The sequence below is a fragment of the Rousettus aegyptiacus genome, unplaced genomic scaffold (assembly GCF_014176215.1).
Source record: "Rousettus aegyptiacus isolate mRouAeg1 unplaced genomic scaffold, mRouAeg1.p scaffold_m13_p_16, whole genome shotgun sequence".
Classification (NCBI taxonomy): Eukaryota; Metazoa; Chordata; class Mammalia; order Chiroptera; family Pteropodidae; genus Rousettus; species Rousettus aegyptiacus.
In genome coordinates this window covers 13920313-13947488 of record NW_023416291.1, presented here as the reverse complement: position 1 = coordinate 13947488, position 27176 = coordinate 13920313, and the positions used below count along the sequence as shown (strand labels likewise).

Below are 27176 nucleotides of genomic sequence, written 5' to 3'. Positions count from 1 at the left end.
CTCTCTTTTCTCATCTGTTCTGACAAATTGCATATCACTCATACAAAGCAGTAGTCCTGGGCATGTAACAGCATTTTCCCCTGTTCTTAAGCAGATGGTGACCAGTAAAGATAATGTTTAATGCAGATTTTTTTAGTTGATGGATCTCTTTTGAGATATGAAAAGATCTCAAAAGAGATCTTGGGCTGTGTCCTCTTTTCCCAGTTAGTCAAAATCTGGATATTTCAGCTTTGGAAAGGATTGCTCTTGGAGCCTACTTTTCCTGTACTCTGAAGGCCTGTGGGTTGGACGATATCGGGGTAGAGGAAAGATGGTCTGTGTGGTGGAAGAGGTCTCTTCGGGGACTCGGGGTGGGCACCCATTCATGGTTGATGAATTCTTAGTGCCTCGTTATCATAAAGATAACTAGTAAAACCAAATGAGAGTCTTAATCTCCATATGTAGATGTTTTTGAATAGTTGGTAATATATTATTTCTTTTTTTTTTGTTTTTTTAAGCAAAAAAGTTGCTATGCTTCTTTAGTGGTTGCTGAGAATATATTTTGTTTCTTTTAGTCACTTATGAACAGTTACTCTCTTTCTAGAAGCAATCTTAATGTTTCTTGATGTTTTCCATCCAAGTCTATTTAAACGTTGCACAGGTTGTATGGTATCTGTAATTCTCAGTTTCCTCATCTGTACAATTAAAATATACTGCTGTGCTGGATTTAAATATCAAGATGTGTAAAAGTTTAACACACTGCATAGAATGTAGTAATTGCTCAGTATGCATGTTTAGCTTTTATTGTCATCATACTTGTTTCACGGTTGTGATACCTTTTTGTGTTGCTAGTTTTTAAAATGGCAGCATCTTATGTAATGATTTCAAACTAATTAAGTGCACAGACAAATTCTGGTTGTTCTCTATCGAAGTAACTTTCTGATTAAATTGTATTATTGACTGTAGATGTTGCATATATCTATCTAGTTAGGATTTTAGAAGCCTGGGCAATAGACACTCTGAATTTTATGTTAGAACATAAAATTAGTTAATGTTGCATAACATTTCTCTTGTTAATTGCAGCTCTTCTTTATGAATTGCTGTATGAGAAGGTATTTAAAACTGATGTTAGTAAAATCTTGATGGGACTAGACACCTCCGAAGTAACTGATGAAAACAACAGCGAAATATCAGATTCAGAGGATGACAGTTGCAAGTAAGAATTAATTTAAATTCTAAAATATCTTCGTAGTGCCATACAGAGAAACAGTTCAGTAAATGTGTCTTCATGGAGTTGTCTGACACATTGTGGTATTAGGATATTTCAAAAATACAGCGATCTGCAGTAGTTTTTTTTTCCCTACCACAAATTTTTGAAAGTTGATGTTTTTGGTTGATAAGATTCTACTTATATGTAATCTAGATGTACACATTTGGAGTAGATTTGGTCCTATTGATATGTGTGTGTATTTAAAATTTTTAAGGTTAACTTGTCAATTGTTTACATATCCAGTGATGAAAAAAATGACCATTTTGATTTTCTTGACTTTCTTTTATTTTCTTTCTTAGATAATGCCTCCTCTTTTTCTTTTTAGATAAAGATCCTAAGTTGGGGTATGAGTTTGTGAACAGCTCTGGGCGATGCCACTGTTTAGGTTGTGAATAAGTAACTTTTGAGTCTCTGAGGCTTATTTTTTTTCCCACTAAGAATGTATAGGGTTGTAGTTAAGAACTTTGGCTGGGGACATCCAAACCTTGTTTTCAACCCAGGCTTCTGGCCAACTAACTAGATTTGGGGCAAGTTACTTAAATTCACTAGGAAGCCCCAATTCTGCCGCTCTAAAATGAGGATATATTAGTATTTGCTTAAAGAGTAGAATGTGGAAGAATAAATAACATGTAAAGTGCATAGCCTAGTTCTTAGATAGTAAGAAGTTTATATTTTATAAGAACTAACCCTACTTATTCCCAGTGAAACTAAAAATATATTATTTCTCTTGCATCTCAAATAGGAAACTATTCTACTTGGCAGTGTTACATACTGTGAAACTAGAGAAAGCAATTAAATTAAGCCTTAGGCTATCAAATTCTTTATTAAATACTTGAATATATTTTATTTTTATCTATAATTCCAGGCATTTGATGCATTAAAGTTTTCTGATCCTGATTTAAAATTTGACTATCATTTCTTTGTAAGAAAGAAATGAATCAGATTAGAATATAGCTCAGCCCTTGTAAATATGCTAGAATAGACTGATTAACTTTGCACAGATAGAAATTCTGCTCCTTGGTTTTCTCCGGGTACCTGTCTGATTAAGACATCTATGTCATTGAGCATAGGAGAGTTAACCAGGGAAAGTATGCTCATTGTAATGCTGTTTTTCTTTTTATACTATATTATTGTAGCCCTTGGACCATGGAAGCCTTTCTGGTTAACTTTTTTTTGCATTATTAAGATTTCAGTTGTGTTATGTCTGGCTTGGGGAGGACAGAATGATTGGGAACAATGTTAAAATATTCATGGAAAGATAGGCATAGTGTATTAATTAGGAGAAAGACCAGGGATATCATATACTCTTGTGCCATTATGCTCTTTTGGTATGCATATTGGTGAATGCCAAAGTAATGGAAATTATGGATGCTTTTTAGACTATCTAGATATTCGGCAGTCTCTTAAAGAATGCTATGTTTAAGGGCATAGACTTGAGGATTGTCCTGAAGACTAGAGATTGATTATTAAGGAGGAATTGTAGGACAGAAGAGTATAAGAGAGTCTTTTACCTCACACTCTACTTGACTTGCCATCATTCTGTTCCAACCCTGCCAGCCTCTTGGCCATTTCAGGGTCTTTGCACTTGCTGTCTCTGCCTGGAATTCCGAATTAGCCGTATGTTTTGCTGTCTCTCTACCTTTCATTCTTTATTCAAAAAGACATCTCAACAGTTCCTTTCCTCATTCCATTTTTTAATTATTTGAGCCTATGTTTCAGCACTGTCATCTCCACCCCATGGCAGTTATCAGCATTTAACATATTGATTAATTATTTAGTTTGTTTCTACTCATGAGATTGTACATTTTTTGTAGTGGAATATTTTGTTTAATGAAAGCTCATGTCATGAAAGGAATTTTTTTACCTCAAGTGTTTTGTAAACTTGATTATTCTGTCCACCCAAATTTTAGTTTATTTCTGTTTTCTCGATTATTGAGGATTACCGATAAGTCTTTGACTTATATTTTATATATACATACACACACGTATGCACACTTTACTAAAACTTGTATAAGCTCATTGGAATACAGTTTTGACATTTGGACTATGACTTCTCAGATTTTTATATGAGGTTTGAATAAGTTAATTGCATACAAACATATTTTGTACTCAATTATGGTTATATTTCTTCCTTCGAAGGAGGAAAACTACCACTGCTAATGATGTAAATGGATTTAAAGCCTCGACAAGTGATCAGGTATTTTTTTTCTAATGGTTTTAACTAGTTCTTTAGTATAAGAGTTTATGAAATTATAGTCCTAATTTTTTTCTGTTGTACATTTTCAAGAGTCAGTAGTGTCTACTACTAAGAAATTTTTCAGCGATTTCCTAATTTTTGATATTTTCTTATTTTGACTTTATTCTTATACATATCACAAACAAGAATGTTTGATAAGCATTTCTTTGTTAATTGGACTTCCTGACTTTGTTTGTTTAGCACCTGAAAAACAATGGAAACTGCCCAGGCCTTTCTTTGTCTAGAAAGGTTCTTAAGTCACTCAACCCAGCAGTCTATAGAAATGTGGAATATGAAATTTGGCTAAAGTCCAAACAAGGTGAGTTTAAAACATCTGCATTTTCCTTAAGTTTGCTTGTGGCACTTGAAAATAATTAAATTAACCTGATATTATACTGATATTGTTTACAGCTCAACAGAAGCGTGATTATTCTATTGCCGCCGGCTTACAGTATGAAGTTGGAGATAAATGTCAAGTAAGTGATTACATAGAAGAAAAGATTTTACTTGAAATTTTGTTCTCAAAGGAACCGAGAAAACAGATCAAGTTTGAATGGGTTAATTTGGGATTTTAGAATATATTTTATCATATATACATTGTAATAGTTATAAATATTTAACATTTTGACCCATTTGAATCCATTACCAAAATTGTGTCTATCTAAAAACTAGGGCATCCTGTCACATGATCTTTAAAAAAACAATTCAATCTTTGATATTTGCTTCAAAGAAAAACTAGTAACATTCTAGATCTTTAGATAGTTTCCTTACAGTTGACAAATAATTTACTGAAATTGGTTCAAACTTGACATTGTTGTACAATGTGTTTCATTTTTAAAAGTCATCCTGGAAGATTGTTAGATACATAATGTTTTTCTCTTGGATTAAGAAGGGAGAGTGAACAGTAAGAGGAGTTTTACCATTTACTTTGAATAGGCTACTGCTCTGGACTTAAGTAGCTGCTTATTAAAGGGGAAAGTTGGATTATATATATCAGTGTTTCTTAACTTAGAGTGATTCCCTCTTCCTCCCCATTTAGTGATGGCTGCAGACATTTTTTATTATCATAACTGAGAAGGTGCTGCTGACATCTAGTTGGTAGAGGCCAAACACCCTACACTGCAGAGGCCCTCCCCCCAACACCCCAACATACAAAGAATTATCTGGTCCGAATTTCCAAAACAAATAGTCCACATACACAAAAATATTGCTATTTGGAAGATAATTTTCATCAAAAATGGTTTCCATCAAAAAGTGTTGCTATTTTAAGCTAGTTTAAAATAGCCATTGACAAACATTCTTGACATGTGGAGGAGAACACTCATTTCCTTTGTGATAAAGTGATTTGTGAAAAGTACCTGATTGACCAGAATTATATCTGGGCACCTGTAAAGAACATTTAATAGTGTTCTGATTCTAGGGTATTTGAAATCCCTCTGTATGAGATTGTCAGAAATGTGCCCTAATTGCAGAGTAGAATTGGGGAATCTTTTACTCTGGTGCTTTGGAAAACTTGGAAGAAGACAAAGAGAAGAGTAAAATCAGGGCTTAGGGCTCCTCTTTCCTCTCTGCTCCCTTAGAAGAGAAGAGAAAATTGCTTATCTTATGCCGCATCACTGAAGTTGAGTTACTTGTTAGTTTAAATTCGTTTTAAATCAAGCATGTTTTCTTCGAGATTGTAGTTGCTTTTGGTAAAGTAGATGCTGTTGACAGAGTAGATGGTAAAGCAAATACTTGATTTAATTTTTTCCTTATTAGAATATTTTGTTCTATTTCTACTACTTGACTGTTTCACTTGGTTAAAATTTAATTGAAATTCTACTATGGAAACATCTGAGACTCAGGGGTGACCTTTGTTTCCTCAAGAAAGCATGTAAGATATTTAAACTTTTGATATAAATTAACTTCAGAAAAATCTTTTTTATTGTTAAACTGTTGAAGAGAAGCAGGCAGTGTGTCCTGTTGTGATTGATGAGGAATGAAATTTTAGCTGAGCACTTTGATCTAATAAAAGTAAGCAGTTACTCAAAGCAATGTAGTGTGTGATGGGCTCCTAGTGCAGTGATGGGCTGTTGCCCTGTTTAATGTATATCGTTTGGCTATAGAAAGAAACTGAAGGGCTTGCTCTTCTTTCACAATTTGCTGTTGGGGAATAAATATCAATTGTCTGTTAGAGAACAGATAATGGATCTATTTTTAGGGAGAAGGAAGGTCACAGTTATAAATTTTAAATATTGGAAAAGCGAGAGGATCATAGCAATTATAATAATAGTTGATCTCGTATCTTGTATGTATATCTTATGTACTTCATTTCATCTCCATGAGTCCTATGACTTTGGTACCATTATTAGCCCCATTTTGCATATGAAGACACTGAAGCAGAAGAAGTAACTTGCCCAAGGTCATATCGCTGGTAATTAGAAAAGCCAGGCTTGGAATCCTGGTGTGCCTGATGCCACAGCCCTGAGGTCGGAACTAGGCCAAGTTGCCTCTCTCGTTCAGAGCAATAATAGATTGTGCTCCTGTTTCTTGAAGTTTTTAGAAAAACTATTTAGAATAATTTTGGAAGGGTAAACTAAGTATTTTAGGTAGAGATATATAAGCTTGGGAGGTCAGAGAGACATATTATTGTATGCTGTTTTGAACTTTGTATTTTAAAAATTTTTCATTTAATTGAAAACAAAATAGAATTTTAAAAACTGATTATTCATGTGAGATGGCAGGTGACTGATCTTTCTGGAATTGTTCAACAGGTTAGGTTGAATCACAATGGAAAATTTTCTAATGCTGATTTTCAAGGGGTTCACTCTGAGAATGGACCAGTTTTGAGTGAAGAACTTGGAAAGAAGTATGTACTGCTATTTAACCAAGGCATTAACTTCGTCTTTTTCTTTTAGGCTAATGTAATTACAAGAATTTCTAAATGGCCATGTATTTGCAAATTAAGTTAAAGGCATAAGATCTTTTGAAGAAATAGTTTGAGTTCAAATTCAGTGTTCTGAATGATGACATTTTAAATAAAAAAATACTTGTTTTTGCTTAAAATGTGCCATTCTTAACAAAGGCGATTTGGGAAATTGACTCTATTTTAACTATAAACTGGGAGCTTTGGAAGACAGGGATTATATTCATTTCTAATATTCTGTATTGCATTGCATGTAGTTAATTTTTAGTAAATGTCAGATGGAGTAAAATTTTATGGTTGACTTACTGTTATATAGTGTTACTTTAGAGCACCTTTTGTTTCAGTTGCTGCTGCCTTTGTTAGAGATAAGGTAGTAAGTCACACTTAAACTTTACTATGGGAAATATCAATCATACACAAATGTAAGGGGGATCGTATGGTGAACCCTCATATACCCATCAGCTTGTTTGAGCAATTCGCAGCATTTGGCAGTCTTTTCTAATCTGTTCTCCTTAACCTCCTTTTTTTTTAAAAAAAAAAAGAAATGGAAATGGAATTTGAAAAAAACTCAGACATCACACCGTTTTTCATAGACCTGTAGGTGCTTAATATGTGTGTCTAACACAGTAAGGACTCTCCTCCCTTCCTCAACCTTAACTACAGCACCATCACCACATCTAACAGAATAGAATCATTCCTTCTCTATCTAATCTTTGCTTCAGTTGTGATTAAGGCCTTTTAGTCTTTTTTTTTAGGTTAGAAAATATGCTTTCAATTTATGTCATCTTGATTAGAATTACACCTAGGTTGCTAAATAGTTTGTCTTTAATTTGTTTATAACAAGGACAAAAAGCAGAAATTGGTATCTAAGTTGCAAATGAAATATTTTTGCAGAATATGTAAGTAGATATCCTTAGTAGGAGTCCTTTAAATGATTACAAGTCTGTTCCTTCCTTTTAAAGGCACTCACCTAAGAACCTCAAACCACCTCCCTCAGAAAGCTGGAACACAGTGTCAGGGAAGAAGATGAAAAAACCTTCCCCATCTGGACAAAATTTTCATTCTGGTAGGAGCACATCAAGTTATTCTTTCTTTGGGGGATGGGTGATAGAACATGGCGTTGTTTACAAGAGGGAAATTATGAGGTATTTTTGGCTTCTTGTCACAGATGTGGATTACAGAGGGCCAAAGAGTTCAAGCAAGCCAGTCAAAGCTCCATCAGCACTACCTCCTCGACTCCAGCACTCTTCAGGAGTAAGACAGCATGCATCCTCTAGTCATTCTGCAGGGTCGCAGTCTCAGAAACCCTCCAGCGAGCACAAAAATCTTGGCAGGACACCCTCACAGATTATGAGGTAACCTTCCTCAATGCAAGAGACAATAGAAGTTAAGTGAGGAGCATTTCTTTTATTTGCCACATTACGTGATTTAAGTAGTTACAACTTTTTATATACTTGTCTACAGCATAATATTAAAAATGTCATTGATGAAGTACTATGTGAGGATTTTAGTTCCTTATAATTCTCTTCATACAAATCAAAGTAACTTTGTAGGGTAGAACATCTTTATTTTTGAATAATTTTTTTTCTTCAAATGTTTTGGGAGGTCTTATCCTAGCCAAATCTATTTCTGCACTTAATAGTTTTCTGGTAGCTTATAATATGTTAAATACTAGATTTCAGATTGCATTCCTAATTCCTTGGAGGATAAGGATGTTTTTCTTTATATAGGAATTTAAGTCAACTGAAATGGTTGCTTTTATTTTGTTTCGAGAAGTTTGGATTGTAATAATGTGTCTTAAATGGGGCTACAGGTTTTAGGTTTATGTAATCATGAATATTAGCATTCTGACTAAATAACCAGACAGATAGATGAACTTCAGGGTCATAATTTCCTGTTCTGTGGATTTTCTTTTTTCCCTAATCTGCTATTCTGTATAGTTTGTAGCCTTGGGAGGAGCTTTATTTCAGAAGTTGTGTTGCAAGTGGAAGATATCCTTTTCATGCAGATTTGGCCATATTTCCTGCAGGTGCTGTAACCTCCTAGGGACCGTACTGTGACCAGTGCTGTCCCCATCCAGGCTCTCTCTTCTCAGCTGTCTGAACAGCTGTGGCATCAGCTTATGTGCTTGCTAAGCTCTGGTCTGTAGTTCCTTTATTTCTGGAGTTTGGGCATTCCACTTTTTTGGGAATGTACTTAACATTTTGTCATTAAAGACAGCTTATTTAATGTCTTCAAAACAGTTGTAGATTCTTAGGCTGACTTGTTCCACCAATATACATTAGTTCCCTGGGGCTATTGCAGCCAGGTACCACAAACTAGGTGTCCTGAAAGAACAAGTTCATTCTCATAGTTCTGGAGGCTAGAAGTCTGAAATCAAGTTGTCTGCAGGGCCATGCTCTTTCCGAAGGCTGTAGAGGGAACTCTGTTCCATGCCTGTCTTCTGCTTCTGTTGTCTACAGTTTTTGGTGTTTAGGGGCATTTGGGGTCATGGTGGATGACCTCTCCCGACAGAATTTGTGCCATTAATCAACTAATTGTGGCTAAATTCTGTTGTTTGGACATTGACCAGATTCCACCAGCATCTGGTGGCATCTTATCCAATGTAGGCAAAGTACCTAAATGTTCTGACTTGAGATGTTAACTTTGGGAACCTAAAAATATGAAGTAAATATAGGAAGGTCAGGCAGAAATGAGATTTCAAAAAAAATTAAATTCTCATTTTTTTAATAGAAAAGAAGCATTTTTTTCCTTTTGAACACAAGGATATTCTTTAGTGTCTTAAAGATTAAAAAAGAAAATACACATAGACTACTAAGTGGCTAATTTCAATATACTTTTGTTTACCACAAGCTGAATTTATATTCAGTGTGTTTCTACTGTTATTTCTAATCTCCTAGGAATTGGTAGAATGATTAGACCAATGTGAAATGTCTTTCAGGAGGATCTTTTTCTTTTTTATGTGTTAGCTACATATAACTCAGTATGTAAAAACATTCGATGACAGAAAGCAGTGAGTAATACATAGACATGATGGTCTAGAGAATTTTGGCATTGTGACTGATTACTTAGGAACCTAGTTGTGTTTGCAGTTAGTATGCCTTCTCTGCTGTAGGTTTGAGAGTGGATTTTACTAGTATATAAAAACAGTTAGAGACTGCTTCTGATTGGATATTTAAACTGAGATTCTAAAAAAAATTTAGTCAAAGTTTACAATTTTATAATCAACAGTCCACTTGATTTAAGTGGACTATTAGAGTTTATTTTGGCTTTCTAGTATATATCATATCAGTTTTGAATTCTAATACTTTGAGTAAAAAAACTGTAATGTTGGGCATTAGACCTTCATGACCTCTTACTTTTCCTTTCTTCCTCATTGATATCATCATCCCTTACGGAAAATAAAATAAAATGTAATAAAAAAACTGAGCAGGATTTCCATGTCTGGTTTCAATTACTGAATATCTCTAATCAGCTAGGTGCAAAGAGGAAGGATTCAATCCTCTCTGTGATGGGTGAGGATAGCGGATGGTTCTGGGCAGTAGGACATGGAGTAACATTCTGTTAACTTTACAGAGGCTCCTAGTATTTGCTGAGGTTTGAGAAGGACCGGTCTACGATTATGAGGGTCCATATTTGCTCCTCCTCTGCCTTTTTTCCCTAGTACTCTTGGGATTGACATCTGCTCTGCTAGAATTAGGGTGTGATTTTAAGTGGGACTGATGACATAAAATGGCTATTCTCTATTTTGGAGGTAAAAAAAAAAAAATCAGATGGTATCATTGTGTCCTTCCCAGTATTTAGGAAGATTGTATCATTTTGTATAGTGACAATGTATTTTTCCTGTAGGTTTTTGATTTTCATTTTCCCTTGTTGTAGAACTGTTAGACAGAAATAGTATTCATGTTGCCTGTACTGGTTGCAACCTATATAAAATATTACGGTTATGTCATTGGCTACTAAGCTCTAGTCATGAATTGTTTGTCATCCGTTGACCAAAATTTTATTAAGACGATGATAGCAATCTCACTTGTGTGCCCGATATTTAGCCTGAAGCATTCTGGGTTTTTTCAGGTTTCCATCTCCCTAGGTGGTGTCATCACAAAGCAGGATAATCCTGGTGTCTCCTTTGAATGTTGTCCTGTACTTGGAATAGAAAGTCAGAATGCTTTTGAGACCCGAACTAGTAATTCTCTTTCCTTGGCTTATTTATTTTATTGTTAGAGGTCATTTTTATTTTCTCTTACTTATTATTATTTATTAAATTTATTGGGGTGACAGAGGTTTCTTTTTTATTTAAAAGTGAATTTTTTAAGAAAGTATTTAAGAGAGTAGAGAAATACAGTGCTTATTACATTTCTGCTCCAAGGAAAAGGAAAAAACCCAGTTATTTCTGTATTACTTGGAAATGAATTTTCTTTTACTCCTCCCCTCTCCCTCCCCACAGACTTGTCTTTTTGACTCTGTAATGTTGGGTGATGTTAAAGGAGCTTCCATTTTCTAAACATTTATTGATCAAGTTGCCAAAAGTTCTGTAATGTTATAGTGTAGCAAAATTTAGTCAGATATTTGTTTTGTTAAACGAGTTATTTTATTTTAGGTACTCAATACATTTGTCTTATTTTTGTGACAAGAATGTTTTATTTGACAGAAAACCTGATCGTGAGAGAACTGAGGATTTTGATCACACGAGTCGAGAATCTAACTATTTTGGCCTCTCCCCGGAAGAACGCAGAGAGAAGCAAGCTATAGAAGAATCTCGTTTACTCTACGAGATTCAAAACCGAGATGAGCAAGCTTTTCCAGCTCTTTCTGTATGTATGAAAAGAGATCTTAAGAGTTATTATTTAGAAGTCTATCCTTAACATACAGTTAACCCTTGAACGACATGGGTTTGAACTTAAACACAGATCGTTTTCAATAAATAGTTAGCCCTCTGCATCCTTGGTCTTTGTTTCTGCGGATTCAACCAAACAGAATCCATGGGTGTGGAGGGCCAACCATATGCACTGTTCTTTGCCATTTTATATAAGGGACTTGAGCATCCATGGATTTTGTTATCCGTTTGAGGTCTTGCAGACACCTAGAGACCAAAAGCTACTGTTGTTAAGTTTATGCAGATATTCAATTGTGGCAGGGGTTGGCACGCTTAATCCACACATTGTTCAAGGGTCAGCTGTAGTTTCTCGTGGTAGGTGAATTAATTTTAAAACTGAAGGGTACATTAATCTTGTAGTTGTCCTTCACATTTTTCTTGCAGTACATGATTTCTAAATGTATTACTAGTTGGTGGCAGAGTGGAGGCAAGTGAATTAGTTACCTCACTTGTAGTTTAGCGTTTTCTCTTGAACCAGATCATGTTTATTTTGGTAGCCAAAGTAATACATAGTTAGAGGCTAATTCAGTTAGAAGATACATCTGTAAAATCAGGAATATCTTTTCAGTGTTCCTTATTGAATACACCAGGACCTAATAATCTATATAATAAGAGCTGTTGTTCAGAGTGTTTGCTCTTGGAAGTAGTAATACATGTAATCTGTTTTCTTTGCCTTAGCTATGTGTGTCTGCAATAGATGCTTCTCTGATGAAAGAAATGTTCTGTGCCTTTAAGTTTCTTAATTCTTTTAGGGGAATCACAAGGAATAACTGTCTTCATGCTGAGTGAAATAAATACTTTGTGAGGTGGGTTATAGGTGAAGAAGAGTAATTCAGTTCGCAGCATTGGGAGCCCTGTGCCTCTGGTCTTTTAAATATTGGTAAATGGTATCAAATGATTTGTGATCCATAATAGTGGTTGGACACTTTTTTCAACAGTGGATTAAAATAAAAGAAATGTTACAGGATGCTGACTACACTGTACACTAGTATGAAACATCATGCCCTGCACACTTAGCCCTCTGTCCACTGGCCTGTATGGAACCCTTTAGAGAGCTGCCCGTGGCCTGTTAGGAACCGGGTCACACAGCAGGTGGTGAGCGGCAGGCGAGTGAAGCTCATCTGTATTTTCAGCTGCTCCCCAGCCCTAGCGTCACTGCCTTAGCTCCACCTTGGATCATCAGGCGTTGGGTTCTTATAGGAGTGCCAGACCCAGGTGCCAAACAGGTTGGGGACTGCTGCTTTAGTGCATGAATTGAAAACAGATGACATGGAATAATAGTTCAGTCTAGCACAGGGGATAGAGCTTTGGAATTATTGGGAAAAGTGCCCAAATCCATATGTGATTTAGGCATGGTCCTTATGCTAAGTATATTTTATCTTTATGTGACCTGCTATTTTTCCATAACATTTAGATAAACTGCAAATCATTTGAGCTTGTATTCATCACTTTTTGTCTTTTTTCAGTTAGTTAATGGTAAGAATACCACTAATGTAATGTGGGAATAGATTATGAAATTTTTTTATTGTTAAAATGGAATCTTCATATTCATCATTAGACTAGTCAATTTGAATCCTGTGTTGGACTTCATAGTGACTCAGGTTTGTCTTGTAGAAAACACCTGTCACGGAGGGCTGAGATCCTCTTCTTAGCTGTGCAGCATTTACTTACAGAGTGCTAGTAGAGGAAAAGACTTCCAGTGATAATTTAGCTTAAAAACCTGACTTATCCCAATCTCTTTGTTGCATCAATTGGAAGGTTGCATCTCATGCAGAGCTTATGCGATTTGCTGATAATAGCATTTCAGTGACGATAATCTTAATGGCAATATCTGCTAATTTGCATTTGGGTATGTTTCCTTCACAAGGGACTATAGCTCTACAATGGCGGCTTTCGAAGGTTGATATGAAGGGTGCTATACTTTATACAGAGAATGTAAGTTGTAAGGTGAAGGTTTGGTCAGGGTGGCTTCCTGAAATGGGGATTTGAAGTCTTACTAATAATTTAGACCAAAGGTCTGATTGCCTAATACTTTGACTTATTAATAAGCCTGTAACTGTAGAGTGTATAATTAAATATGAACTGTAGGTACTGTTTTTTGAAGTTTTGGAAGTATAAAGATACTAGGGTATGAATTTTGAGAGATTTAGTCTGACACGTGAAGAGTAAGATTAATTACAAGACTTTAGTTCATATATTTGTGGGTAAATCTTTAATACAACGTATTGGGTTTTGTTCATTTGAAGAGCTCGTCAGTCAGTCAGTCACCTTCTCAGAGTAGCAACCCATGTGTCCAGAGAAAATCATCACATATAAGTGACAGAAAAGGAAGCAGGCGGAGGATGGATACTGAAGAACGAAAAGATAAAGGTATGTTATTTCATCATTTGAAAGCAGATGCTAGAGGTCTGTCTCTGGTTTAAAGGTGAACATTGCAAAGAGAACCCTTCTGACATCATTAGGCAGTTTAATGTCACATATCTCACTAGCAGAGAAATTGACTAAAACTAAATGTTACTCTGAAAACAATTTTTCACTGATTAAACATAATTCAAATAGTATTTTTTGCTTTCTCTTCATATTTTGTTTTTCTGTCTTCAAACCTCACTAGTGGCTGATGCTGTGTTTTTTATTGATCTGTTATAGACTCTATCCATGGACACACTCACTTGGATAAAAATCCCGAGCCAAGCACATTGGAGGTAATCGTTTTAAATGCTAAAAATATCTTTTTCTTTATAATATAGCAGGAAGAAATTGAAGATGTTGATTTTATCATTTATAACTGTTAGAGAGGTGGAAAAGTAGAGAAACAAATGATAATGCTTGAGTAAAATTCACTCACAAATTATAACCATTTCTTCAAGGGTACATTATGATGACCAATCTTAATTGGTGGAAAGTAGCTGTTCCTTTCCATTACTCTATAGTAGATTGAGATTTTTAAAAGAAGACTGCTGTTTGAAACCATGCCCCCAATAAAAATGTCCAGTAGTTTCATGATAAAGATGTATAGTCAAAATTATTTATGTTTTGAAGTCCAGATGTAATTTAAAAAAAGAAAACAGTTATAAGAGTTCGGTCAGGTACAGGAAGTGTGACCTTAAAAAAAAAGCGTCTACAGCAATGCCACCCTGAACAAGCCTGATCCTATCTGATCTCGGAAGCTAAGCAGGGTCGAGCCTGGTTAGTACTTGGATGGGAGGCCACCTTGGAAGACCAGGTGCTATAGGTTTAAAAAATGAAAAATAAGGGATTGTAAACTGACAAGGTCCTTGCAATGTGTGAGGTCAACCAAGGATTGCTTCGCCTAAAAAAATAAATAAATAAAAATAAAGGCAACCACAATGGTCATAAAATGTGAGTCTTTGAATTAAAAAATTATGGTTTTCTTTATTTGTTTTTGCTTCCAAAGAAAATTAGTGATGATAAATGTGCAAAAGTTTCATCACCATCAAAGTCAAAGAAAGTAGAGTGCCCACCTCCTACAGAACAAGTAAGTATACTGTTGTCTCTGATGCTGAAGGCTCCATTCTCTGGGTTTCTCAGCTCTGTGTGTGATCATTTAAAAACAAAACATTTTTATAGGAAATGGGTGAACATATTTTAGCATCATATTTTTGGTGCAGTTACAATTTTTTATAATTTTTAGTCTAGAATATTCTTAGTATTTTTGGATGGCGTTTATATAATCACCATTTTGGGGGACAAAAGCCATTCTTCTGAATTGGTTCTGAATAAGACTTATTTGGTACCTTGTGTTAGTTACCTCTGTGGTGCGTTGGCTTGGAAATTGCATGTTTGAAGAGAAATTTTGAATTTCTGTTCTATTTCAAATGTTATAAAAGAGTCATGTGCGTCCTTAATTATTTCATAGATGGGAGGGAATGTAATGATTAGACTATAATGAAGCGATTAGAAAAGTACACATTTAAAAAGCAGTACCACCAATTTAAAAATTTAATGATGAAGAACCTGACTTCTAGCAGACATTTTGATTTCTTTGATCTAATATAGGAGTAGAGAAAGTTCTTACCTTTCAGTTAACATCCTTCATGGCAGTTAGCATATATAGTTCTATGGCATGTCTTTTCTAAGAAGCTATTCTAAGTAACTCAGGAATTTCAAGGTGATTTCAATGATTTTCCTGCCTTGCCTTAAAAGCATTGTGTTCAAATTGCTTTAGAGTTTACTTCTAACTTTGGCAGTGATTTATGTAACTTTGGTAGTCAATCTCTGGTTAGGATCAGATTTGTGTAGAATTTTAAGCTCCCCCCACCCCCAATACCAAAAAGACTATCTATATAGAAATTGTATTTGTATAAAAGGTAGACAGCTCAAGGTACATTTGGTGGTTAAAACTTAGTGTTAAGCAAAATGAACTCTTGTCTTTTTCTACCCCCTCTCCTTGAAGAAGCCAGCAGAACATGTGTCTTTGTCAAATCCAGCTCCCCTTCTAGTTTCTCCAGAGGTACATCTAACTCCTGCGGTGCCTTCTTTACCAGCCACTGTGCCAGTCTGGCCAAGTGAACCTACAACTTTTGGACCAACAGGTTAGATAAGAATTTAAAAAACCCAGTGAACCATCCAACAAAAGACTTCTGAATCAGAGATGAAATTCTCGAGAGCTTGACCTCAGAGTAGGATTAGTAGTGTCGAGCCTCACAGAGCTTTTTGTGATCCTCCGCTTTGCTCTACTTCTAGTGTGGGAGGGCCCTGTTCATTTGGTATTTATTTGAGATATGGCCTCAACATCCCAGGAACAAGACTTTTGAATTGGGTATTTCTGCCGGTTGCCGTGGTTGCTCAGCACTGGCACCACAGTTTGCATTCCCCCACGGGCCAGCTCTTAATGACCCCTGTTGAACCCTTTGCCATGCTCTGTGTCTACATGTTCATAAGCTATTATTAGGAGACACAATACTTGTTTCCTGGGCTCATTTCCTCCGGTGTCCAAGAAGGTGCTTGGTTGACGTAAAAAGTACACCCCTTTTCACCAGCTATGTCAGCTGTATAGCATTCTTTACTTTTTAGCTTAATATAAACTTAACATTTGTACAGGAGAATTATCTTCACCTTTTTATAGTTTGTGATTTCTTCTCTTTTGTAGGTGTCCCTGCGCAAATCCCTGTTTTGTCAGTGACACAGACTCTGACCACTGGACCTGATTCTGCTGTGTCCCAAGCTCATTTAACACCCTCTCCAGTTCCTGTGTCAATACAGGCAGTTAACCAGCCCTTGATGCCTTTGCCTCAGACACTGAGCCTTTACCAAGACCCACTCTATCCTGGGTTTCCTTACAATGAAAAGGGAGATCGAGCCATTGCACCACCTTATTCACTGTGTCACACTGGGGAGGACCTGCCTAAAGGTGAGATTTTTCTCAAAGTTCAACTTGATTTATTTATCAAGTACTGATACAGGTTCTACTTAACTGAGAAATATAAGTAGAGGGTCAGAGGTCATGTTGCTGAGTAAGCCAGAGGACTTCCTTGGGAAGGGCAGCAGAGGTTTGACTATTATTAGTCATTCACTCTCTTCTGTTTCAGCTTGTGTTCGATTGGATTATGAGGTTTTTTTTGTATGTTTGGTGACTGCCCCTCCTCCTGTGTCAAATGGCCTAAAGATGTTTTGAATTCTTAATAATGTTAAAATCAGATAACTAAACATTTACTCAGTTTCATCATCACGATTCTGTTACTTCATCCATGAAAAAATAACAGAATGAATATAATACACAGTAGCTTTTATCATAGTGCGATGTGCAACGATATATATATATTTTAAAAGAATTTTAAAGGTATTTGCCCCTTCCCCCCCCAAAGAAAGTTTAGTTACAAAATTTCCTCTTTGTAGAAAAACTAAAAGTAATGCAATGATTGTATACTCTTCACCTGGATTTTTGGGGATGATTTTATTAGTGGTTTACTGTTCGAGAAACTGGCTAATGTCAGATGAATACCTTGACTGATACACCCTGTTAATCTTATGTCGTTAATGAGTTAGGCTTATGTTGATTTTACCCTTATCCTCCCAGATTTTTATGTCATTTTTTAAACCCTACACAGAAGTTGAAAAAGAAATACAATGAACAGTTGAGTTTCCTTCACACAAATTTAACTTAAATCAGATAAAGGTTTCAATTTAAACCATTTTGGGACTTAGATGTTAGCATAGACAAAGCATATTGAACCTAGAATTAACCTTAAAGTAAGAGAGCCTGGGTTTGGTTACAATAGTTTTTATCTATGTTTTATATCATAGGCTGGAGAAAACAATTCCAGTAGGCAGAATTATCTTTAGAACTCTGTATTACTTGAAGATAATGAAAAAAAGCTTTTTAGGGGTGGCTCCATAGTGTAGTGGTTAGCATGTCTGCTTCACACACAGAAGGTCCTGGGCTCGCACCTCAGGTGGAACCACGGACCATACCCCAGGTGTGCCAGGCCCTGGTTGCACACCACAAGTGTGTGGGAGGGAACGCCCCGCCTTCAGAGATCCAGTTATTAAGAGGAAACGGTGGCATCCATAGGTCTGAGGGGGAATTAAAGAGGGAGAAAAAAAAAAAATTAAGTTTTCTGAATATATAATTTTAGCAAGTGATTATTATGTTTTTTATTTTCAGATAAGAACATTCTTCGATTCTTCTTTAATCTTGGTGTAAAGGTATTTACATTTTTTCATTTAAAGTTATTTTTAAGTTAACAGTTATCCTTGTTTAAATGTTCTTAACTGTCTTGTCAGTCATAACAAAAGTTTTACTAAATCTCAAGAACTGGCATTTTCAGTACTGTATAGTTTGTTTCTTTTTGGTGGTGGTCACGGCTCTTATTTTTGCTTAATTTTCTTTTTAATTGGCAATGATTTAACCCTGGTAGTATATTCAGGAAACAGTCCTGTCCCAGGGTGGTCCAGTGGAGATGTCCTCGTGGAGGGATTCAGTGACCCATCTGGGTTTGAAATTCCGCTCAGTCACCTTTGAGCTGCATGGCCCTGGCATGTCATTTAGTATGTCTAAGCCTTTCTCTCATTCGTGGAGTGGGGATAGCATTCTTCCTCTGCCTGTGTTGAAAGGATCAGAGGAAATAACACGTGAAGGCATGCCTGAGGAAGATGGCGTGTTCGCTGGTGGAGCAGAGGCAGCGGTCAGCCAAGAAATAGCTTGTCTTAGAAAGGGGCTGGAGAACTCTATGTCCTTGTCAGTGCCCTGTTGTCTCCTGTCTCGGGTTGGTTTCTGCAGGTCCTAGCCTGTTAAAATAGGAGCTGAAGTGCCCTGATGTAGCCTCTTGACCATTTCATGAAAGGAGACTTGACTGATTTTGCCATCTACCGCATTCTATTTCCTAATTTTATATTTATCTAGTTAATGTTCCTAAATGAGCTGATCAGCAGGTAAGTTTTTGTGTGTGTGTTTTAGTGTTTAGCTGATGCATTGCAGGGGAAGCATTCGGAGTACTTTATTTTCAGTTATTATACTTCTCTGACTTAGAGCCTAATCGGAATCCTTGCGGAGTGCTCTGGAGGCCCCTAGAACTGAGGAGTCCCAATGTTGGGGGTCGTCTACTTCTGTATCAGCATTTTTCTGGCAGAACGGGTCTAGACCAGTTAATGTAGTTGCCACGAGGTCTCACAGTGAGCTAGTTAGTGGTAGAACCAGAACATGACTGTGAGTTGAGCCAAACATCAGTGACTGAGTTATTTGAAGCTGAAGGCTCAGGTGCTTGCTGGTGGCCGTTTGCGATTTCTGTACCACCGATATTGCTTCTGTGCAGTTGTATCCAAAGATGGAATTAATAGTCATGATGATCTGTGGGTGAGTTCATTACATTGTCACCTGTCAACCTCTGTACAGGAATTTGGGTTGGTCTCAGGATAGGTGAAATAATGGAGTTTTAGAGCAGTGACTTAATTTTGTACTTTAATGTTGACTCTCACAGTAACCTCGTACTTGGACTGTGGTTATATGTGATTATATGGTGTTTGCAGGCATAAGAAACTTACCTTGCGCCCTCTCTAAATTTTTTTTTTTTTTTTTTTTGGTCTCTTTTAGGCATATAGTTGTCCTATGTGGGCCCCACATTCTTACCTGTACCCTCTACACCAGGCCTACCTGGCAGCCTGCAGGATATACCCAAAGGTTTCTGTCCCTGTGTATCCTCAAAATCCTTGGTTCCAAGAAGCTCCTTCTGCTCAGAACGAGAGTGATTGTACCTGTACTGATGCACACTTTCCTATGCAGACTGAGGCCAGTGTTAATGGTCAGATGCCACAAGCAGAGATTGGACCACCACCATTTTCTTCACCTTTGGTTATCCCTCCATCTCAGGTGTCTGAAAGTCATGGACAGTTGTCTTACCAGGCTGATCTTGAATCTGACAACTCTGGGCAGCTGCTTCATGCTGAATATGAAGAGTCACTAAGCGGCAAGAATATGTTCCCACAACCGTCCTTTGGACCTAATCCATTCTTAGGCCCAGTTCCCATTGCACCTCCTTTCTTTCCTCATGTCTGGTATGGGTACCCTTTTCAGGGTTTTGTAGAGAATCCAGTAATGAGGCAGAATGTTGTCGTGCCCTCTGATGAGAAAAGAGAATTGGATCTATCCCTGGAAAATTTGGAGCTGTCCAAAGAAAGTGCAGTTTCAGCACCAGCTGGGTTTCCGGAGGCCAGGCATGAAGAAGACGCACACTCTCTCCCTGAAGCAAGTGTGAGTAAGCATGAAGGCTGGGCAGAGCAGTCATCCCAGATGCCTAAGGCAGACCTGCCAGTGGCTTCCATCCCTCTGGTAGCAGAGGGAAAGGCTCATCTTCCCAATCAGATTCTAAACAGAGAGAGAGAAACTGCACCTGTTGACCTTGAGCCTAAAAGGACCATTCCAAGTCTGAAAGAAAAACCAGAAAAAGTGAAAGATCCTAAGACAGCTGTGGATGTGGTCAGTGGAGCCAACTCTGTGGATAGCAGACTGCACAGACCAAAAGAAGAGAGTTCAGAAGATGAAAACGAAGTGTCTAATATTCTGAGAAGTGGTAGATCCAAGCAGTTCTATAATCAGATGTATGGAGGCAGGAAGTACAAAAGCGATTGGAGCTATTCTGGTAGGGGCGCATATCAACACGCAAGAGGTGAGGAGTCCTGGAAAGGGCAGCCAAGCAGAAGCCGAGATGAAGGTTGTCAGTACCATCGAAATGCCAGAGGACGGCCATTTAGGGGGGATAGAAGGAGATCAGGGATGGGAGATGGCCATCGAGGACAACATACTTGATGGTTGTTGCTGGAGCATGTTAGAGCAAAAACCCTTTAGGTAGAATGTTTCTGAAGGCTTTAAAAAATACATTAAAATAAAAACCCAAATTGGAACTCTCTCCTCCCCACCCCCGTGACCCTCACTCCCACCCTGGACAAGAGATTTTGGATATGTGTTCAAGGGAGCAGGTGAATTCTGGCATTGCCATTTTTTGTTTAAAATCTGTTATATTTATCGGGCGACTGCTCCCATAAAAAGTAGAAAATAAGTTTGTTAAAGTATTTTTTATAAACAGCTTAATATAAAACATAGATTTAGTGTTTGATTTTTTTCCTTATGTAAGTTTAATTTCAAATATTGGAAATTTGTGCTTTATAGTGTTTACTAAAGTGACAAGAAAATATACCATTTGACACACTAGATTCCAAAACATAACATTGCACCAAATAGAAATGTATATTTTATTATGCAATGCCTTAGTCATAAACTGGGCTCAAACAATTCTTAGCCTAAAACACTGTTGTTTTTTGAAATGCTTCCAACCCAAAGGCCTTTCATCTCAATATCTGTCAAACTTGAATAATGTCTTCTCTTTAATATTACACATAAGGCAGCCTATTAATCTGTGTCTTAGAAATGTATATAGTTCTTTTAATATTAATAGGGTATATTTTTGAATTTTGGTGAGTATTTGTTGAACTTAAGATCGCATATAAGAACAGATGTTTAAGAAATACTACGGAATTAATGAAATGGCTGTTTCCACCAAGAATTCTTAGCACTGGTGTCAATATCATGGTGCCTACTCGAAAGAAACGTAGATGCTATGCATTTTGAAAATAATCTGCATCTGTTAAAACTGCAGAAGTCTTTTAATGCCACTTTAACACTAATGCACTGACAGATTTAAATATTTTGTGAGAAGAAATGTTAAAACGTTTTTAGCTTGACAGGTTTCTATAGAGTTGCTATGTTTTGTTTTTCTCTTTGCACCATTGATTATGTGTATCACTTTACATTTGCATGTTCAACTTGTCACAGCTGGAATTATTGTACAAAAAAAGGATGATTGTGACTTCTAGTTCTTTTCTAGAGGATGCTGCTAGAAAATGGTTTTGCTTTGTAGTTTTTAGCTTCTTATCCTTTGGGTAATATGTTTCTGGTCCTGCTTCCTTCTGGTCTTTGCAGTATTCACTAGAAGTTTCCTTTGCATGTTGCACTCCGTTCTCATTTGGAGATTTGACTCTGAATTAACACAGTATTCATTCATCTGTGTTACACTATATAAATGACCGTAGTTTGTGTATCTTATTTGTATATATTAATATGAAAATCTACCCCTTTTTATGTTCTTTTGATCAGGAAGTTTGAGTGCTATGCAAATAAAGTAGTAATTTCTCTTTGCATGTCATATGTAATATACCTAGCCAGAATTAGAATTTTTTTGAAGCAAATTAATTTAAAAGCAAATATAATTCACTTGAATTTGACAAACTGAAGCAGATGAGTTTTCTGGGTTCTCTGATAACCTACAGAAATGTTTGGATGCCAGCTAGGCTCAGTGAATCTCCAGAGTACTGTAATAATTGTTATTTACCTCTGTGTTGTTTTAATTACCTAATGTCTGTGTAACTGCTGATTCGAATAGTGATTAGCATTTAGATGTTTTGTAACATAGGATTTTAGAGAGCACTTTCTTTGAAAGATAATATTTTATGATGGTGCTAGGTAAAAATTTTAAAAACAAATGGTTGTGTGGAAAAGAAAAATATTCTTGAGAAGCTCTTGAAAGGCATTTCTGTTGTCACCTTCTAAGCACGATTAATTTGGGGAAGGTACTGCTTAAGCTGTTTTTCTTTTCTTGACATCGACCGTTGTTATGGAATGAGATTAGAAGGTCCTTCACTTTCAGCTCATGCTTTTTGTATGTAGGATTAGCTTACCTGATAATTTTTATGGAAATCACGTTTAGATATAATGACCAGATTTAAAAGTTCAATATAAGTTTAATCTCAGGAGTCCACAAGAAATTGCTGTTTTCAGTGTCTTTCATTTTCTTGACTGGGATTTGATCTTCTGTTTCTTCTAGAAATGTCTAAAAATTGGATAGGAAAGAATACTGTTCATTTCTTCATTGTCACTCTGTCTTACCTCAGTTGAGTAACAGAATACTCTGTATAGTTCCTGAAGGAAATGCTGATTCGCTTCCTGTTTCCCGTATTTTACCTCCAGGACATGATGGAAACAGTGCCGAAAGAGAACTTTACAGATGGTACTTTAGTTGGTGACCTCTGGAGTAACAGAACTCTAATTTTTGATAATTAGTTTTAGAATTATCAGTCTTTGCATGAAGGTCAGTTTTTTAAATTTTTCTTTAGGTTTGTTTTAAATGTACTAGTTGAGGGGATTTTGCCTTACACTGCGGTCCAACTAGGGCCAAGCAAGTTTTTGTCCATTTTAACTGAGTCATATGGTATATCGACATGAGATATTATGTTTCTATATAAGGGAAAAACAAACACTTAGAAGTGAGAATCATTTGTATTTTGAGTTGGAATTTATTATCATATACATTTTGAAGAACAAGTATTTAGAATGACCAAAGCTCACCTGTTTGTTGCTTTTGCTAAACTTGATTTTTGTCCCTTTCCTTTTAGTATTGTGTATATTTCTCTTTTTCAAATTCATGTCCTCTCAGATAAATCCTTAACTCTTGTACCATATACTTGTTGGCAGCAGGATACTAGCATCTGTATAGTCCTTGTCCTGTTTCCTGGTAACCCATGTTCATTTTCATGGCTGACCTAAACTGAGACCCTGCCTTGGCCTGGCAGTAGGTTTTTCCAAACCACAGTCCTGATACAGCTTATTTGATGCAAACTGTATATTCCTGCATTGTGTTTCCTTTGTGACTCAAGGTTGAATGAAAATGCCTGTGAACTGCAAACTTGCTTATGATTGACTTGGTGCAATAAATTTCCTTTCTAACCATTTTTGGTTTAGAAAACATTCAGCCATCCTAGAAACTGGCAATATTTATTTATGCCTCATTTATTTTACCTTCAGTTTTAGATGTGGGAACCTTAGTCTTTCACTTATGGGTACTAAGCAAGGTCCATTTTTGTGTAGCTGAAGAGCGTGCATATTCGGCTACACTTTTTCTGTTTACTATATTTTGCTTCCAACTTAACGTTTAAATACATTGTTTTTATTTAAAACCTTAATAATCCAGTATGTCACTTTCAGAGAACTAAGGTTTTGCTACTAGTGTCAGCCATTTACTCTCCCACTAATCGAGATTTCCCTACTAATTGGTTTTTTCTCCCCTGAAATAATAAGTTTTAGAAAAATCGTAGAAAAGGGGTGGGTGCATGTCTTAATGCTGGGAAACAGCAACTTTGGGGTTGAATTTACTTGAATGGATTAAAAATTGCATTGTTACAGAGCTAGAAAAAAAATTTAAGTATGAAAAATGGTAATAGCCTTACACTGAGTACAGATAATACTTAAAAGCATGTGAAGATGTGATCACTTGTGATGTTACTTGTAAAAAAAAGTATATATACATATCTTTTGAAGTGTTGAAAGGAAAATAGTACTTTATATTCTTTATCATATCACTTTTTGTAAGTGTTGAATATATTCCTGTTTATTTTTCTATGTTCTGTTTTGTAGCCTTAAGAAGTGTTTCAAACATTTGAATGTATAAAATAAGAGTAAATGCCCTACATGGTGTGATGCTGCATTATATATAAAACTGTGTGCATATATTAAATTTTGTCTCTTGATTCTGCTTGTGATTCTTTGGTTCCAGGGTTAACCAACTATAATATAGCATATAAATCTTGAGGAATTTAGTAACCTTCTAAGTTTTTTATCCAGTCAGAAGGTAATCTTAGTATGTACAACTAAAAACCACGTGGGATTTATAAACGATGGGATAGGTACTGTTTCCCCTACTTTATATATATAATAAAACTGAGACAGGCCAAGTAGTTAATTTGATTAAGGTCATGTAACTATTAAGTGGTAGAATTTGGATTTTAATCTAGCTGAGTGGTTTTAAAGAACTCTACTATTTTAAGTCATTAAATGAGAATGTAGAATAGCTTATAAATGGCCCTTTTGCTTTTTTTTTTTAAGTTAGAATTCAATATTTGTCTTCTCAAGAAAGGTAAAGCAAATTGTTTGGAAGCTTTATTTGAAAAGAAAAGTAAATCTAAGTTTCTTAAGGCTGCATTTCTTCATCAAATCAAATCACCTAAGAATATTGCTAGTCAGTACTTGATTACCTATTTACTAATATGGACTTAAGTCTTAGAATGGCTTCCCCAGAAAGCAAAGCCTGAAACAAAGGCTTCATCCAGTACAAGTGTTTGCTAGAAAGGTGATCTAGGTGCAGGGGCACCAAGCTGGGTACAAGATAAGGTTAGTCATAGAGGCCAGTTGTATGGGACCATGTGCAGTGGTGAGTGAGCTATCACAACCTTAGGGGGATGTGAGGGAGGAAAGGAGGAAGGGGGGGAAGGGAACGTCTCTTCACTACGCGAGTGCCAGTGCCTTTCTGCAGTTAGTCAACAGAGAAGCCAGAGGAGGGAGAAAAGCAAGTAGAGTGTTGCGGTTGGTTGGGGCCCTTGCAGAATCAGTCACTTGTTTGAAGTGGATGCGACATAAAGGTGAGACCAAGTGACCAGTGGTGCACAAGAAGGGTCCCATGCAGTGTCTCTGAAAGTTTTTGTGTTAGAAGAGCTTGCTTTTCACTTCGCATACTTGTTACATTTTCACTGACATTTCGGTCCATGTCTAGGGAATACAGTATTGAGATTAAGTACAAAAGAAGTAAGTAGACACGACTTAAGAGTCACTAATGGAATTTATAAGCAACTCTTCCAAAATGGAATCATTCATTCAATTAGTGAAGCTACAGACGTTGGAGAAAAAAAACATGTTAGAATATTTTTGATCCGTGATCAGAGAAACGAGCCTCAAAGCCAACCATTTAAAAATACATACTGTTCCTTTTAATGTGATTAAATTTCGTTTTTCACATTTACACACACAAAAAAAGATTAAAGATGTAAATACAGAAGATGAACAGTGGTTCTCAAGGCCTATGCTTTTAAATATTCTAATAACTGTACTGGCGAGTTACTGATTTCTACAAAAAGTTCTGTTCAATGTTTTGACTAACCATCTTCAGATGCAGTGGAAAACAAGTGATGCTATGGACCTACCTGGGATAGACCGTTACTGTGTAGCTTGTACGCATTCTTTAAGTTACTTTATAAATTAAGAGTGGAATAGAAGTTATAAACATAACCTTTATAATTTTATAAGATATGTTTACAAGTCGGGGGCCAAAAATGGAGACCAGCAACCAGAGGCACAGACACGAAGTGACAACAAGGCTGTGTTCCATAGAAGGGAAGGAGGGATGGGCGGACGTGGTTCCTAGCCTCATAAGCTCAGCTGTCCTAAATGTGGAAGACGGGTGCATGCAAGGTTGGGAGCTGGGACACGTGTAAAGTCAGAAGTACCCCAGTAAAATGGTAATAAGAATTTCCTGTAGATAAAAGCCTCTCCTGGCCTGGGTTCCAGATTCTTAAAGGGGAAAATAAACCACTGAGAATGTTATCACATTTGTGTAGGTGTGAGGTCCAGGAATCTACATACTAAGATGAGTGTTTCCAAGCTGGTAAGACACTTGGGTCACCTGGTGGAAGCAAATGGAAAGCCACTGGAGAGACAAGTTTACTTTTAACATAAAACCATTTGACTTGAGTAGCTCAAATAAGGATTTTTTTTTCCTCTCATAAGAAATCTGGAAACAAGCAGCCTGCTGGCAGTTGTGTTTGATGTCAAGACAAGCATCCTTGTGGCTTCCCTGGCATTTCACGTCCATAAGAAGCACTACCAGATATGTAACTCCTTTTATTAGGAAACCAAGAGGGCTTCCAGAAACTCCCTAAGTGACCTACTTTCAATTTAGTGGCTAGAACTGAGTCAACATGGCCATGTCTAGCTGCAAAAGACTAGGAAAATATGGGAGATTATTGCCATGGTTGTCTTCACCTAATTATGACCCACCATTTGGGGCTGGGCACACTGCCTATCCTATAAATTTGGCAAGGAAGGAAAGAGAGTATTTGGGACACCAAACCTTAGAATTTTCAGGTAAAGCCACACTGAACATCAGCTGATAATCCAAAACGATACAAGGAAACCAAGGGCAAAGAGGTATAGCAGACACACAATAAAGCAAGTTAAATGGACAGGCTCTAAATGTTTCAAAAGATTAAAAGACAATAATATACTAAAATGCTAAACTGCTCAACTGCTATCTTGATTCTAGCTCTTTTCAATCCCTACTTTGAGCATGTAAAAACTACTAACTTGAATCTTGAAGGCACAGAGTCCACTATATAATCTGCCTGTATTCATCCTTTCCTACACTAATCTCTTCAATGCCCATGCTGGTTTCTGCCTCTGATGTGACATGTATTCTTTACATGCATTATCATTTATTATTACAGGTGCTACTTATCCTGAGAGCTACCTCCATGTAGCCTTTTCTGATTCTCCAACCCAGAACTATTTGTCTGAATGTTCATAATACATCAGGATTAAGGGCCTGACATGCACATATCTAAATTTAGTTAATATGAA

The 27176-nt window shown here is 36.6% G+C and overlaps 1 protein-coding gene and 1 pseudogene across 1 annotated transcript in view; both read left to right on the top strand.

The window, feature by feature from the left end:
• OTUD4 (OTU deubiquitinase 4) overlaps positions 1–24298 on the top strand; it is a 40696-nt gene extending 16398 nt beyond the window's left edge. Inside the window, exons 7-21 of the mRNA XM_016164028.2 lie at positions 1063–1195; positions 3389–3446; positions 3687–3804; positions 3897–3961; positions 6239–6333; positions 7353–7456; positions 7559–7745; positions 11042–11204; positions 13513–13636; positions 13913–13968; positions 14682–14762; positions 15681–15819; positions 16377–16637; positions 17892–17932; positions 19317–24298. Of these exons, the coding sequence (XP_016019514.2) occupies positions 1063–1195; positions 3389–3446; positions 3687–3804; positions 3897–3961; positions 6239–6333; positions 7353–7456; positions 7559–7745; positions 11042–11204; positions 13513–13636; positions 13913–13968; positions 14682–14762; positions 15681–15819; positions 16377–16637; positions 17892–17932; positions 19317–20528 (2837 nt within the window). The 3' untranslated portion in view covers positions 20529–24298. The remainder of the gene's footprint in view (positions 1–1062; positions 1196–3388; positions 3447–3686; positions 3805–3896; positions 3962–6238; positions 6334–7352; positions 7457–7558; positions 7746–11041; positions 11205–13512; positions 13637–13912; positions 13969–14681; positions 14763–15680; positions 15820–16376; positions 16638–17891; positions 17933–19316) is intronic.
• Positions 14383–14501, top strand: LOC118612590 (annotated as a pseudogene).
• Positions 24299–27176: the final 2878 nt, after the last annotated feature.